This window comes from Calonectris borealis, chromosome 25, assembly GCF_964195595.1.
Source record: "Calonectris borealis chromosome 25, bCalBor7.hap1.2, whole genome shotgun sequence".
In the NCBI taxonomy this organism is placed as follows: Eukaryota; Metazoa; Chordata; class Aves; order Procellariiformes; family Procellariidae; genus Calonectris; species Calonectris borealis.
In genome coordinates, this window is record NC_134336.1 from 4,717,342 (window position 1) to 4,733,229 (window position 15,888).

Here is a 15,888-nt window from a genome sequence, read left to right on the forward strand (position 1 = left end):
GGCCCAGCGAGGCCTGGCTTTAAGCAGCCCCCGGGTTTGGTGACGGGGGAAGGAGGAAGGGGAGCCGCGGAGAGGCCTGGCGGGAGGGGCAGAGGGTTGTGGCCGGGCCCTGCGGCTCCAGCGCCGCGGGCTGAAGCCCCCCTGGATGGCGGCCATCCCTCCCTCCGCCGACTACAACTCCCAGCAGCCCCTTCGCGGCGCTGCGCTCCCGCCCCCCTCCGCGCCGATTGACCGAGCCTGCAGGAAGGGCTCTGCCCTCCCCGTTGGCTCGGGGAGCTGTCAATCACGGGGTGGCGGCGGCCGGGAGGGCCGGACAGGGAAGTATTCTCGAAAGCGACTTACGCCGTTTGCGCGGGGTCGGGGTTGCTGCGGGTACGAGGGGGGTGGTGGCGCAGTTGGCGTGGCGCATGCGCAGAGCTGCGCGGGGAGAGCGGCGGCGGGGGGTGCTGCTGAGCCCCGGACAGCTGGAGGGGGTAAACAGGGGAGGGGGCGGGGGGGCACGGCCGGGGCCTAGGCCGGGCCGCGCCTGAGGGCCCTCCCCGCGCCCCGGGGACGGCGCCCGGCGCCTGCGGGGCCCCTCTGGCTTCACCCCCCTCTGCTCGGTCCCGCTCTCCCCCCCGCATGGATGGAGCCTCGCAACTTCCAGGACCCGCTGCGCCCGCACCCGGGAGGCCTGACAGGTAACGGTCCCGCCGGCCGGCCGGGCCCCGCCCGCCCCCACAGCCCCTCCTCCCTGTCAGCTATCCCCCCTGCACCCCCTTTCCTGTCAGCTACCCCCCCTCCGCTCCTCACCTTCCGTTCCTGACAGTTGCCCTCACACACCCCCTTCTGTCCCCCTCCTTCCTCTCAGTTACCCGCACCCCAGGCCCTGTCGGGTGCCTCCCCCTTATCTCCCTGCCAGGCGTTCCCCCCGCTCTTTGCCAGGAGCCTGACCCCGTAAGAAGCCCTCCTTTATCCAGCCCCTCATCCCCCTTTTTCCCCGTCCCTTCTGCCTGCCCTTCCCCTCTACCCAAGCACCTCTTTCCCCCCAGCCCTGTTGATACCTGCGTCTTCTGGCTGGTACCTACCCCCCCTGCCAGGTTCAGCCCCTGCTTTTTGACTTCTCTTTCCCCCCTCCCACAGCTGGCACTGCCCTGTCCTCACTTTCCTCTCCCCTTTCCTAAGGGCTGACTCTGCCCTGCTCCCTCCCCTGCTCACCTTTCCCTCGCTAAAGCCTTCACGTGAAACTTTCCCCGGCCCCGGTGGGTGTCCTGCAGCCCCTTTCCTTGGAGAGGGGATCAGCCTTTCCTCCTCTGCCAGCGTCTGCTGGCTAAACTCCTTCCTGGAGCTACTGGGCCATGTGGGTCTTGGCATCAGGCTGTTACTTGTGCTGGGCTGAGGTGTTGTCTTGCATCTTCCCTTTCTTCCTGTGGATGGCCGTGTCAGCTGGAGGATGAAGGGTAGAGGTAGGATGCCAGCTTAGAGGGCTGCTGCCTGAGCTACAGCCGCCGCGTGGGCCAGCGTCTCTGGGCATATCAAAGTTTCCCTGATGCTACTGTCCTCTTGTGCTGGGTCTGTCAGGTCTCAGATCCTACCTCCTCTCCTGTCCACCCCTGGTGTAAGCAACTCCTTCCTCTCTTGTTGGCTGGCTCCGTGTTCTGAGCCATCTGTCCTGGGGAGCGACTGCTGCTCCTGGCAACTCCTTCAGCTGTAGCAAAACCTTCTTTTTATGAGGTGTCTGCTGCTAACCAGGTCATTTCCTCTTGTTTCTCTAGGTTTGTTAAAAAAAGCTACCTATTTATATGTATATATTTTAATTTGATCCGTGACCTCTTGGGAAGTCAAGGTAAAGGGATAGGGAAAATAAGTTGTGAGGCTAAAGAAACCCGCTCAGTTGGGTCCCAGGGTGGTGTTTGGATGGGTGAAGTAATTTAGAGATGCTTAAGGGAAGGGTCATAGGAATCTTCCTTTGGGATGAGTCGCGTATCCGCAAGGCTTGTAGTGTGCAGTGTGCTGCTTTTTTCAATGACCTTGAGTTTGGAGACTGAGAAACTTGGGCGCATCCAAGCAGTTAGGAATTAGATTGCTTATTGCAGATTGCTAATTTAAGAATGAGTCCTGCTGCTTTGTGGAGTTTCTTAGTGTTGATGGAGCGTTTCTGAAGGGCAGTGGTCCCCAGGTTTGAACTTTGAAGCCCAGGTCTGCAGGGCACTTCTCTGTGTCAATGTGTTGCTGTGTGTGTAGGTGAGGTAGGGGTGTGTGTGTAGGTGTTCTGCACAGGGAAAATACATCCAAGCAAAGGAACAATCTCCCAAATCCTAGCTGCATTGGGACCGTTGAATATTAAAATGACTAAATTGTTTGCGTTATCAATGTCGAGGCTTTGTTTCCAGACTTGGAGCAAGCGTTTCAGGCAAATTAGAAGAGCCAGCTGGGGAAAGCCAGAGAATTTTGTTACTCCCCTTCCTCCCCATACCCCGAACCACCCTTTGAAAGCGTGCTTTTGCAGGAGCTTAGGAGACTTTCAAGTTACTGTCAATGTAAATACTGCCTAGCAGATTTTGAGCCCACAGCCTGCAGAAATCTGTGGCTTGTTAATTTTTGACTGCAGATTTAAAGGCCAAGTGTTGCGAAAGTTCTTTTTCTACCTCTGGAGCTTTGCATTGCAGGAGCAGAAGAGTCCGACAAGCGAACTACAGTTAACTGCAGGTGGAGTGGTCCTCTTTATGCTTCGGTGTGAGAAGAGGCTGTTACTGTGGATGAGGTGACAGCTTTAACTGGATCCCAAGTTTTTAGTCCTGCCTGGGGTATTCCAGGCAGGTTTGGAACAATGAGGGACGAGGGAAGGTTGTCCTTGCTTGGAATTGAGCGCAGAGATGCTCTTGAAGGTTGATGGAGAAACGTGCTCATCTAATAAATGACCAAAAAAGGTCATGATGATCTCTTACATGTAGCCCAAGTGAAGCTGCTCGTGGGGTCATCACTGGTAGCAATAGTGCAGATTTATCCTAAATTGTTCCTTGTCACTGGGACTTAATCCTCTCATTTCATCCTAAGTTGGTTGTGCAGGTTTAGTTAAAAGCCAGAGAACTGCATGGATGGTTTAGGAAACAATATACCTAAAAGTGAACAGAACTGGTACAGTGGTTTTGCCGAAACAAAAAAGCAGAGGGTTTGCCGAAAGAGGAACATCCTATACCGATTTACGTGCTTTTAGTGGTAACAAACGGACAGACTCTGAAGGGGCTTCATGATTGGACGCCTTTATGTGTCTAAGAAATCAGAGGTGCAGTTCATTCCTCTCTGATTATTTTTTTTTTTTTTTTTCCAGGAGATCTACAAATCTTAGGGGATTTTATGCTTTATGCCAGGGTCAGTTTCTAACGTAACTGGAGACTGTTGATCTCCAGGTGCAATGGTGTGGTCAATATAGTCTTTAGCGTTAAGAGCACTTAATGCTTCTTTCATAGTAGGAGCTCTGCATGTATTAACTGCTAACTCGTGAGCTAGGTAAGTGTCAGATTCATGGTGAATGTGAGTCTGGGATTGTGACCAGTTGTGGCTATTGGACAAAGTTTAACCTGGAATGAGAATTTGGGACTTCTTAATTCTTCGTCTGTGACTCCACGGTAATTTAAGGTTGCCAAAGCCTTGCAGCTGTGGTTTCTTGCTGCTGAATACCTGCTGAGCAACAAAAAATAGCATCGTGAAAGCAAGGAAGGCTCTTAGAGCCATCTTGGCTAAGCATACACGTATACTCCGGGAGGCCTTTAAGCATTTTACAACATTCAGTTGCCAAACCAAGCCCTGTCTAGGCAAGAGAGACATCTTAGCTCGTGCATTCCCATTTGACTGTTTTTTTCCAAGCCTGCCCTTTTTTTTTAATGGTCAAATGCTAAAAAGCATGCATCAGCATCTCAGGTATACTAGGCACTGAACAATTTAGTAGCATAGCCTCGGATGCCGGTATTAGTATGTTTAAAGTCAGTTTTGTATCAGATGTTTTGTTTTAAACTCTGGTTTATTCTGCTTTGTCAACCAAAGCGCCGATTTCGTGGATTATTTTCTTGACCTGTATCTTTTAAGAAATAAAGTTAAGATGTGCTGATCTCTTGTGAGACCTGCTGAATGACGATCTGTTGAGAACACCTCTAAGTTACCGCAGCTGACAGTGACCTGTCGAGAGAGTTGGGAAGCTCTACAACACATCTGTAATCCTAAAAACACTCGCAGAAATAGCAAGCTCCTGTGTATTGCTGCGCTCCCTGGCCAGTGTGTGTTTCAGAGTTCCCGAAGGTATAAAATGCCGTGGCAGAGGAAACTTTGTTGAAGAGCAAGGAAATTTGAGTCTCTCTTAAGGAGTGGTAGGTTTTGGGGGGTTTCGATGTTCCCTCTGAGCATCTTGTTCATACAGTCAAAGAGTGGATTTATAGTGTATTAGTGGTTTTGCAGTAACTTATTTAGCAGTAAACTGGCTTCTTGGTATGGGTTATTTATGTCTGTAGAGTATGGGAGACCTATATCTTTCCATGAACATGCATTTCTCCATGTGTGTCCTTCAGGTCATTTGGTGCCGTTTCCTGCTAGATAGGAGTTGAATAAAAAGGAGCTGTTTAGAAATTAGCCATGACTAGAGGTAGGAAGTCTGACAAAAATAATTCCAGGGGTCTTAAGAGAGCAGTGGGACATATGTCAGTCGGGAGGTGACTGCCTGCTTGGCTCTAGCATGGTATTAGGCCTCTTTGGGATCCTAAGATCAAAGGAAAACTAAACTGCTCTTAAAGAGGAAGACAAGCAGTCCCTGCCTGGCAGGGAAGACGAAGAGTTAGCTGGATGCTGCTTGGAGAGGGGGGACTGTAGACCGAGTCTGGGAATATTGTAGGGAAGCACTAAGAAGAGTGGAAAGCTGCAGACAAAACTGAGGTGCTGAGATCTGCTGGAATATTGTTCCTCGTGTCTCTTTATAATGTACTTTGGGTTAATGGATCATTCACTTCTCTGGAAAAGGTTGTTTGGCTGTCATCAGTCACTGGTCATAGGTTCCTGCAGAAGAGTGCTGGGTGAGGTCGGGTGGCTGGTGTGTTTAATAGGAGGAGGAGGGGGGAGCCTTGGGATATAATCTTAGAGGTAAGAAGATTTTGGGTTTTGTACAGTGAGTACCAGAGGGGTCTCTCTGCCCTGTTGCAGCTATGGATGGAGAAAACACTTGCGTATCTGGAGGGTTTGTTTAAGGAGGCCAGTCTGCGGGGATCCAGCCTAGGAGAAGGGCAGGTAGAGGCTTGTTAGCTGGAAAGGGTGTCTGGAGAAACTGGAGGAGAGAGATCACAGATACCATACTGCACGTTTAGTCCATCCAAATTTGAAGCTGCTTTTTGAGTTAGCAGTCCTCTTCTCTCACTTGCAGAACTTAGCAGAAAAGTCTGGAAACTACATCCTCGTGGATGTCTCCAGCAATTCAGCTTATTTAGCCCAGCTGGCACGTTTATCTAGAGCTGGCCTTGGGCGCAAGTAGCGATGGGTCTGTCCTGGTTTCCTGTGTTTACCTCTGAGCTGCAGAGTCAGCATGATCCACCTGCCCTTGTGCCGAGGCGCTTTGCTGCAGGTGCCTGCTTCCTCTCCTTCCCATGCTTGTGAGCTGTTCGTAAGGGCAGTGGTTGTTGTCTCCTTATAGATGCTATCTCCGTAAACAGGCAAAACGGTACCTACACTAAGCGCATGTGGAAAGCCAGAGGAGAGGTATCAAAATCTGATAGCTTAATCATCCTACTACAAGAATTAGTGTGAAATATTGATGATCAAATGCAGTCGCAGTGCTGCCTCTTGCTATTAAGCCTGGGAGTGAAGCAACTATTACTTAACATGAGAGTGAGTGAGGTTAAAGATGCTTAAAATATGAGGTGTCTTCTGGGCATGCATGCTAGCTTTCCTGGTGCTACTTCTGGAGTAAAAGGATCATGTATGGATTAAATACATACATGATGGACATATACATACACACTAGCTCAGTTGCAGGCTGGCCAGTGGATTCTAGGGGAGCCCCGATTTATGCACTAAAACAGATGATGGGGTCCAAAAAAATCTCAACTGATTGTTCCAACATCTGGGGGTGCGAGTTGAGCTTCTTTTGCCATGGTGAACTCAAGACATGTGGCAGAGGACGTCGGCTTACTGGACACATCTGCTGCAGAAACTGGACTTGGGCTGTGGTGAGTTTGTGTTTACACCCGGGCTTTGAGTCGGTCCTGGTGAAAGTACGGCCGCATTCGCCCTCACTGGGCATGGACTGGGAGCAGGCTTGCCGTGCAAAGTCCTCCCGTCGTCCTGACTCGCCTTGCGTTCCAGGCCTGCGCTCTCGCTGTGGGAATTTTATCAATTTTGGTCTCATCATACATACAAAACAGGACTGGAATACAACCGTGAGGGCTGCTTGGCTTCTGCCGTCTGCAGTAGGGACGGTCATCTTCAGAGAGCTACAAACAGCTGTGCCTTTTCTCTGTGGGTTGTATTGGAAAGATTCTATGGCTACCCTAAAAATCGTGCTTAGGAGCCCATTGCAAGAACATCTGATTTTCAGCCTGTGTGTATGGCTTTTCCTGCTATCTGTAGGTCTAATGACATTTCTGTGTTCCAGCTGTATTAGGAAAGCGATCCGAACTTCCACTTTGGACGAACTCTGCTTTCTGTGAGGAAACATGAATTCTTGGTACTTCCTACCCACGGGGAAATGCCTGCGTGTGCATGCTAACAGTTTTTTGAAAGCAAATTGAAGCTGAAGCCCAGGGCTTTGGGGATCCTGGGGCGCAGGAGCCTCGTGGTTTTGCTGTGCAGTACGGCTGCACGGCCCTGGAATTGCTAATGGTGGAAGACCTCTCTTTGCAGCAACCTGACAGATGAACCGGTAGAGAATCAGACAGGGTTCGTCAAAACTTCTGCCTGACCTCAGCGGAATTATTTGTTGCTGCGTTTCTGTGAAATGTTCTTGTTTCAATGAATCAGCATTTCCTCATTCAAAAGAGGACTCATTTGAAAATTTTGGCTTGTTCTGCTTGTGAATGCTTTTAAAGAGAATTTAAAACTATTGGGTTACATAGGACAAGATGGGTGTTTAAATTTTTTTTTTTTAAAAAAAAAAAGAGAACTATAGAAATATCGAAATGGGACAGCATAGGGCCTGCGGTATGTAAATGAAGGGAATTACATCATTTCTCAGAGACTGACTGGTCCTTTGCTAGGCAGCCTGTCCGGAGCAGGGTTGTGACAATCACTCTGTAATTTGAATGTTTTCTTGCAACTGTAGCTAATTTTATAGGGTTTAAGTTATTTAGATTAGTGCATTAAATATGGAACTCCATTAAGAGTATGGAAAACTCAAATTTCTCCTGGAAGAACAACTTTAAGTGATTGCTCCTTTTCTATTGCTAAAGTAATTGGGTGTTCAGATGATAGTGTCACCTGATGGTTGGCTGTTGTGATTTCTAAGGAACACTTACACTCTTTTGGTTTTTTTTTTTTTGGCTGATAATCAAATGTGGTAAATGAGAGAGAAGAGGTGGCCAAAAATATCGATGCCTTGTTTATTCAGAATATAAGAAGTCTTGTTGGTTGTAGGGTTTGGGAAATGTGAAATTGGACAAGAGTGGACATGTAACAGTGGGAGGCAAGCTGTGAAAGAGGATGCTACCCTGGACTTGCAGGGTCTTTGCTGTCATAGAAACATGGCTTTTCTAGGCTGATTTAGTCCAGGAGTTCTGCTCGTTTGAATTTCTCTTCAAACTGGGGATGGCCTCTTAAGTCAGGTGTTCTTCGGTCTTACATTGTTCCTTCCCATTCTTGAGTTTCTTCAAGGAGCCTTTATACAAAACTTTTCAGTTCTTAGCCACTGCTATTTTTTGACAAAAGTACTTGACATTGTATATGAATGGCCTAATATGTTTGTATGCCTGCCTTTGTTCCCTCCCTGTTCTGTCCTGCAGGTAATTAAATGCCCTTAGTGTGGATCTTTGCTCTGTTGGCATGCTTGGATGCACAGCAGCTCTTCCGATAGCTTCTTTTCGTCTGCCCCATTGCAAGAAGATGGCAAAAGCAAACATTACCAGAGACATCATCCACAGACAGATCAAGGTATGTGTTAGCCAGGCATTCGCTTGTGTTGGGTGGAGAGCAGATAGAGAATCGGCGTTCACGCTGGGCTGGGAAATGCTCATGTTGTTGCCTTTACTTCTGAAAAGATCTCTGCTACTTACATAGTGATAAGCTGTATAAGAAGCTTGAGAGAACAAACACATAGGGCCTGTCACTATCCTTAATGAAGAGCTGGGATGAAGTATGGCATAACAGGAATACAGTTCTTCTCCCTAGCAGGAGCACACCATGCTAGTTTGACATCAGCAGGTCTGTTCTTTTTGAGTGCAACATTGAAGAGAGAAATCTGGCTGCTTGTGTTTGGGGGCCATAAAGGACCCTTAGCTAGCTTCCCTCATGAGTTTTCTGTCTGCTTCTTTATGTGTTCTCTTTGTGTGATGTTGCCATCAAAGGTATTTTCTGACTGTAGTAAAGTTAATGATCTCTGTCTCAGTCTCTTTCTGTCTCTTTTTCTTTAAAGAGTGGTGTGTTTGCTTCCTTTGTGTAGGGAAAGACTTCTATGGTGGTCGGATCAGTCATCTGATGGCTGCATTTGTGAAATATCTCTTAACGTGAAAGGACTAGCTACAGCAGACACAATAGGCAATTATTACTTGGACTCAGAGGCCTTAAATCATTTGCAGCTTTGCTGGTAATCAGCATTCACGAAAGTGGTCTGTTAGTGGTCAGAATAAGGAACTCGGAGCTTGAATGCTCACTTCACTTTGCAGTTTGGTACCAAACTTTGTATTATAAGCTTGTAATTTAATCCATGTGCAAAGATTTATTTTGCTGCTCTAACAAGGAAGGGATGGTTCTGTGGTTCGAGCGTTAGCCTGGGACTTTTTCACACTGTCTGCTCTGTTAGCCTTTCATGTGTGACCTTGGGAAGGTTGCTAAGTCTGACAGTTACTTGTAGGAAAAGCAATAGACCCCACAAAGCCACTGAGGTTGCAATAGCAAGGCAATTATAACTGCAGCACCTTGCATTGGGCCCAGCAGTGTTTTGGGAATGCTATCTGTAAAAATATGTCAAGGGGTTTGAAGTTTGTAATGAAAGTTACTACAAAAAGCCTGTTTTGTTTTGTTTTTCCTCCAATCCCCTTATATCTATCTATCTCCATTTTGTTTTCAAATAGCTTTTGTTGTGTGGAGTTCATTACTTAACATTGGTCTGCAGAGCTGTAGCGTAGTACGCTAGTTCTTTGTGTCTGCCCTGTGACTACTAACGTGTTCCTACTACCATAAGTGTAATTGTTGATGTTGGTGTTCCCACTTATAAATGGTGATAACAGAGGCTTGGGTTGTCTTTGCCTGCCTATAGCATGGCATGGGATGGGACCGAGGCTGGATCAGGTCCTAGGAAGGAATCTCCTCGGACACTAGATGTTCCATCCAAAATATGACTTGCATTCTCTTTTCTTTATGCCTGCCTCTGCAGTTGGCCTTCTTTCATTGAAGCCATCTGCTAATGCATCTGTGAACCCTGTGAGATCACAGGGGAAACAACTGTCCTGCTTTTCTTCACCTTCATTTGTACTGACGCAGTTCTGTGGCAGCTGTTCTCTTCCCTGTAGAACAGGCTGTGCTGTGGTACTGCAGCTACATGCTCCTACTCCATTTCTGATGAAATAAGCCATCTCTAAAGGATGCTGTCCAGTTACATTCCCCAATAATTTGCCCCTTGGTGGTGGTGCTTTAGGACAGATTCATAGAATCATAGAATCATTTGGGTTGGAAAAGACCTATAAGATCATTGACTCCAACCGATTCTGTGTAATGGCAGACTTCTGAGCAGCTGTGGTCTAGCACTGCAGTCCTCAGGAGTGAGTTGCTTCTGAAATCCTTGCCAAGGGATAATGACAGGTGTTCCCAAGCTTTTTTGTATCTTCCATTTCTGGCCCAAAGTAGGCAACTTATTCTGTCTTAGTGTGGGCCTCTCAAACCTTGTTTGGCTACCCAGCTGGAGCCTGGCAATTAGATAAACGTCATTTTAAACCAGTTTGGGGCCAAGGATTACAAACTGCCTACCTGGAGATGATGCAAACGATGTCTCCCTACTACAGGACAGGTACCTCATGCTATGGACACCCCAATACCTGGCAAGGTCTCTGTTTGATTTTTAAAGTTCTTGAATCTTCTCTTAAAGGGAAAAAGGAGTGTTTTGTTTGCTGTAGTTAGTGTGGCGCTTGTTTGCTTCATGCAGGAGAGGGGTGCACTGGGCTTCGAACGACACTACCATGTCACCGATCCATTCATTCGACGCCTGGGCCTAGAAGCAGAATTGCAGGTAAGTGGGCATTGTTCAAAGAGCAAACTGAGCTACTTGTTGTACAACTTACTGCAGAAAGGACAGCCTGCGGCATTCTCTCTCTTGTACGGGATAGATACTGATTACTTAGTCCCCTAAACTGCATTAGAGCCAGGAATAGCTCAGTGAGATCTTGTGTGAGCTTTCTGCATTACCTAATTCACCTACAAGAGAGCCTTTAACGCCTGTGTATCAGCCAATCCTACAGTGGTGCCTGAAGAAGGCAACTGTCAACTGTTCAAGATATTCAGCTCTAATGCTGAAGAGTGTAATGTGTTGCTTAAAAAATAGGTTGTTGTATTGCAGTCTGACACAGCTTAAAAAGATCTTAAGATTGCCTTGGTTTGGGAGAGGAAGGGATTCTTTTGTCCCCCTTTTCAATTGCATCTCCCATATCAAACACTCCTCAACACTCTCTTAGTCTTTCCTGGTACAGTTGTTCGTTAATTTGGATGAAGATGTATGATATAGTCACCCAGCAGCAAGGTCCTTCTAAAAGAGTTATTGAAAGTGCATTTTCCCTGCGTTCCCAGAGAACCTGTACATGTAATCTGTCAGCCTAGCCAAGAGCTTTTGAAGCAAAGTCACCTTTCCATGTGTACAGCAGGATTTCTTCTGTAGCCTCTGAGACTAAACTGCCATTTTATTCCATTTTTTTTTTATTTGTTTCATTTTGCCTTTTCTACCCCAACTGCCATAGCATGTCTGTCTTTTCTGGAGGTGCTTATTTGCCATGTGGGTGGTTTTTTGCAGGGTTGGAATAAAAAAACCTGCTTGTATTGGAACAAGTTGTTTTGTGTGGGGAGCTCGCTGTGTCCTTGTCTTAGAACAGCTCTGCTTGATAAGTCTGAAGTTTGTGTAATACCATCTTCCCTTTTTTTTTCCTCAGGGTCACTCTGGGTGCGTCAACTGTCTAGAATGGAATGAAAAAGGAGAGTAAGTATGTGGCTTGATTCAGGGGATCAACAAACTGATAACCCCAGGTTCTCCCAAGAGTAGGATGTAGGTCATCTTATCATCAGCAGCTGCTTCCCATTCCTAGTAAAGTGGAGCTCAAGCACAAAGTTTTGAACTGTAGTAGAGCTCATGCTTCAAAAGAAGCTTTATTTTGTTAAATATATCTGGATATTCTTAGAAATGCCCCTTTAGTGAGTTCAGAAGGGAAATGGTCAGACTAAGAAGTGGAGATTGAAGGCTGCTTCTCTTCTCTTAAGTGGTATTATGGATTATAATGGATCTTCAGGATTTGCCCAGCTGGTAGTGACATTTCCCCACCCCCTTCACCATGCTGTTAAAAGCTTCTGCTGGGGGACAAATGTATAAGGGAGAAGGGTAGAGCATTTACCCCTCTCTGCAATTCTAGAGGGAAACTAAACATAAAAGCATTTCCGTTAACCAAGTGGAATAAAGAGTATTGGCATGAGAAACGACTGGATGGAAGGAAGAGTGTATATTTCTTGACATGCCTCTTACAAGATCCAAAGTCTGCTCTCTGATACTCTTCAGAATTATTTACCAGTGAAAATTTCATGTATTTGAAAGAGATCTGGCTACAAGGGAATAAGTTTAAAACAGCTGATGGTTGCAGATGTCAAATTCTTTTGCTTCAAATGAAGATAGATGTACAAGGCAAACAGTGCCTTGCAATACTGCTGCCACACCCTACACTTAAAAAAGCAGTCTGTGAATCACTAAATGAGCCCTGGCTTGGGACTGCTTGGGCACATCCGAAGTCCAGGAATGAATGCCTTGGCTTGGGTTCGGGGATGATGTGGAGCAGTTAATGCAGCCAGGCTAATAAGGAAAATGGAGGCCCTGCATTTTGTTGTTGACCAAATGCTCCTATTGTTTTCCCCCGTGCCATGTGAATCTGTGGTGAGCTGGTTCAATGAGCTAAACCAACGAAAAACACTCGCTTTATTTTCTATGGAGTTGATGTTTGGCTGGTTTAGCTCCCTGAACTGGCTGAATGGATTGGCGCATGGGGAGCAACAAGAACACATAGCTGAGAAAAGAGAGAGGAAGTGGGCTGCTTAGAGCTGAATTAACTTAATGGCTGTCTGTGGTCAAACCACTCTAAGAAATTGGTCACAGCTTAGAACAGAAGAATACATGATGCATACTTCTCTTCTGTTTCTTTTAGCTTGTTGGCCTCTGGCTCTGATGACCAGCATACCATTGTCTGGGATCCTCTGCACCACAAGAAACTCCTTTCTATGCACACAGGACATACTGCAAACATCTTTTCTGTCAAGGTATATGGTTAGAAGGAATGAATGGCTAACAAAATCAGCAGCCTAAGCAGCAAGAGAATAGATCCTTGCTGGGAAACGTTTTCCTGCAAGCAATTTTCCTGCCCCAAATAATTCAATATTTCTAATGTTAGGAAAAAATTGCATTAAATCTAATACCTGCAATTCTTAGTTTATGCAGCTCCCAGGCTTATCTCATTCTCTCTGTATATTCAGAGGAAATGGTTGTAGCAAATTGGGATGTGTGGTGAAGAGACTATTTTGTGTGCTACTGTAGCTGGTGACTCTTGAGCGTGCACACTGGCATATGTGTAACGTAGGTAATAACGTGGGTCATCCTGTGTTCCTAAAGCAAGCTGCTCTGTGGCCTGCCAGGACGGCTCAGCGATGTCTGTCTGAACAGCCTCAGCACGTCTCAAGTTTGAATGTCAAATCTGTCTCCCACAGTTCTTGCCGCATTCAGGGGATCGGATCCTCATCACGGGAGCTGCAGATTCCAAGGTGCATGTTCATGACCTGACTGTCAAGGAGACCATCCACATGTTTGGAGATCACACCAACAGAGTTAAGCGGATTGCTACGGCTCCCATGTGGCCTAACACCTTCTGGAGCGCAGCAGAAGACGGGCTAATCAGGTACAGAACTCTAGTTGTTCTGCCCGCACATTAATTGGATTGGGATCCATTGCAGAATGTACTACGCACAGATCTGAAGAGAGACTGTCTCTATACTAAAGAGCTTAAGCTAATCTCTCCCTTCCCTGAAACTGGGAGGATTCATCTTGAAATGTAGACTCCTCTAATAAATACTCTCCTCAGCTCCTCTGTTTTCCTCCACTGAAAAAGAAGGCCAAGAAAGGAACAGCCATGTCAAATAGAAGGGAGATACAACACTGACCTACGCATCCCTCCAGAGTCATTGAGACTTAGATGAGTAATGTTACTGTGAGAATCTGTTCTGCTTTTCATACGAGCTACTGTTTGTGAGATCATGACTTAGAGTTTAATTTGGAACTTGAATAAATCTGTGCACGTGATAGAGCTGGTTTTAATGGTTATCCTGATATTGAGTGTATATTGAATGGAGATGCTTCCAGTAACCTGTGGCACAAATGACTGTTAATGTCGTTAGTGTCATCTCTTAATGCACAAGCCAGATCATTAAGTGTAGGTCACTACTGAGCAGTATAAATGTGCTGCTTTGAGCGGTCTTCAGTTTGGTCAGCATGGAAAGCTAACCTCTCTTATTGCTGCTTCTGTTGTCTTGTGACACGGGTTGCCCGACTCTCTCTTCCCTTTGCAGACAGTACGATCTGCGAGAGAACAGCAAACGTTCAGAAGTCCTGATAGACCTGACAGAGTACTGCGGGCAGCTGGTGGAGGCCAAATGCCTGACGGTCAACCCCCAAGATAACAACTACTTAGCAGTAGGGGCAAGTGGACCTTTTGTGCGGCTCTACGACATACGCATGATCCACAACCACAGGTAATGGCAACTGGCTTTTCTGGGCAGACGTGAGTGGTACGGAAATCTGTTCAAGGCTCTGGTGGGAAGGGGGGGTTGCAATGATCTGGCATTCGCCTGTCTCACCATTTTACCGAGTCTTTTCTATCACCCACAGTCTTTTCGATCTGTGTGAGTACATTGGGGTGCTGTGAGGCAGGCTTGTGACTGCATAGCTGTATAGGCATGAGGCCTTGACCCCCTGTGTGTGAACAAGAAGTGTCGGCATAGATCAGGCTTCCAGCAGTTGAATGCTGCAATTATAAGACTGTTCTTCTTTCTGGCTAGAAAAAGCATGAAGCAGAGTCCTTCGGCTGGAGTACACACATTCTGCGACCGGCAGAAACCCCTCCCGGACGGTGCGGCACAGTACTACGTGGCAGGTATTGGGACCTATGCTGGGGGTGACTGATGGGACATTAAGTTAATGCCTGAAGAAGCGGAGCTCTACCCATCACACAAGAAACCAGTACTTGGAAGAGCTCTTCTCTAATACAGGGATGTTCCATGGAATTGCAGATTATTTCACTTCTATGCTGTGAATTCTTGCTTATGTTACCTGCCCATTTTCCCTGATTGGGCAGTGTGTGTTGGTGAGCTGGCCTTTCTTCTTCTTGTCTAGTATAAATGTCTTTTTGTCACTTTTATTGGGAAGTCAAGGACTGGATAACCTGGGCGCTATAGGCTTTCTCCTGGAACTGGTCCCAGCAAGGCTGCTGTTCAAAATCTTTTTGGCACAGAAGAAAAGTGGCTTGTCTTCATCCTGCAGATGAAGAATCAGGGATGCAGTATCTGGGCAATCTAGGTGTCATTCTTCTCCAGTGCTCATTATTTACTTTTCCCCCAAATGTTTGTTTTTTTTAAAGTATCTTAGACCAGCATGTTCAGCAGAGCAGTTTTGACAGTCTTGCTTCTGATGAGTCCCACTGGAGGATTTCTTAGGTCCCCTGAATTGGTCATGCAACACATCTGCTGTCTGAAGCAAAAGAACCTGTGTGTGAGCTGAATATTTAGGAGCCTTGGTTTGGTTGTGCTAAGGGCTTTATTAAGGAAGCCTGATGAGAGGGTTGAAGATGGAGGTATTTTTTGCAGATGGCCACAAATCACAGAAGCCAAATCTGTAGCGAATCCCTAAAACTGAGATTTGCTGGGTTCTGCAGACTTCATTGTTAGCAAGCTAGTTATAATTCAGTCTTCTCCTCATACGGAGATGGCCTGGCAGAATTGATACCTAGAACTTCTGAAAAGGCAGCTATGCACATCTGCGTGTTTTGGTGGCTGATGGAAGGATTCAATAAACAACAGTGGGAAATGGAAAATCGCTTAGGTGCGTGCGCTTCATGACATTGCTGTCCTAACAACCTCTTGTAAAAGAGAGCAGCTGGGGTAGGACAAAGACAACGGTTACTGGTTACACTAATATGTATGGACCTCTTCTCTCCACAGGGCACCTTCCAGTGAAGCTTCCGGACTACAACAACCGGCTGAGAGTTCTGGTGGCCACATACGTCACCTTCAGTCCTGATGGCACTGAGCTCTTGGTCAACATGGGAGGGGAGCAGGTAAGAAGACAGCTAAAGTTTAGCAGAAAGCTTCACATTCAGTTGTGTTTGTTGAGCCACCATACGTTGTTCTGCATTCTTCGAAACGGGTATAGCAACTTCTCTGTGAGTAACATGATTGATTTTAAATTGCTTTCTGATTCATTCAGACTAAATGCTT

At 46.6% G+C, this 15,888-nt stretch overlaps 1 protein-coding gene across 3 annotated transcripts in view; it reads left to right on the forward strand.

Moving 5' to 3' along the window:
* The first annotated feature begins 447 nt into the window (after nt 1-447).
* WDTC1 (WD and tetratricopeptide repeats 1) overlaps nt 448-15,888 on the forward strand; it is a 32,210-nt gene continuing 16,769 nt past the window's right edge. The window contains exons 1-9 of one of the 3 annotated variants that reach the window (XM_075173539.1): nt 448-680; nt 7,953-8,100; nt 10,307-10,390; nt 11,301-11,347; nt 12,555-12,666; nt 13,111-13,298; nt 13,966-14,148; nt 14,455-14,549; nt 15,613-15,728. In XM_075173539.1, the coding sequence (XP_075029640.1) occupies nt 7,993-8,100; nt 10,307-10,390; nt 11,301-11,347; nt 12,555-12,666; nt 13,111-13,298; nt 13,966-14,148; nt 14,455-14,549; nt 15,613-15,728 (933 nt within the window). In that variant the 5' untranslated portion in view covers nt 448-680; nt 7,953-7,992. Of the gene's footprint in view, nt 681-5,966; nt 6,186-7,952; nt 8,101-10,306; nt 10,391-11,300; nt 11,348-12,554; nt 12,667-13,110; nt 13,299-13,965; nt 14,149-14,454; nt 14,550-15,612; nt 15,729-15,888 lie in introns of those variants that run through there. The other 2 variants (XM_075173536.1, XM_075173538.1) reach the window with 2 other exon arrangements.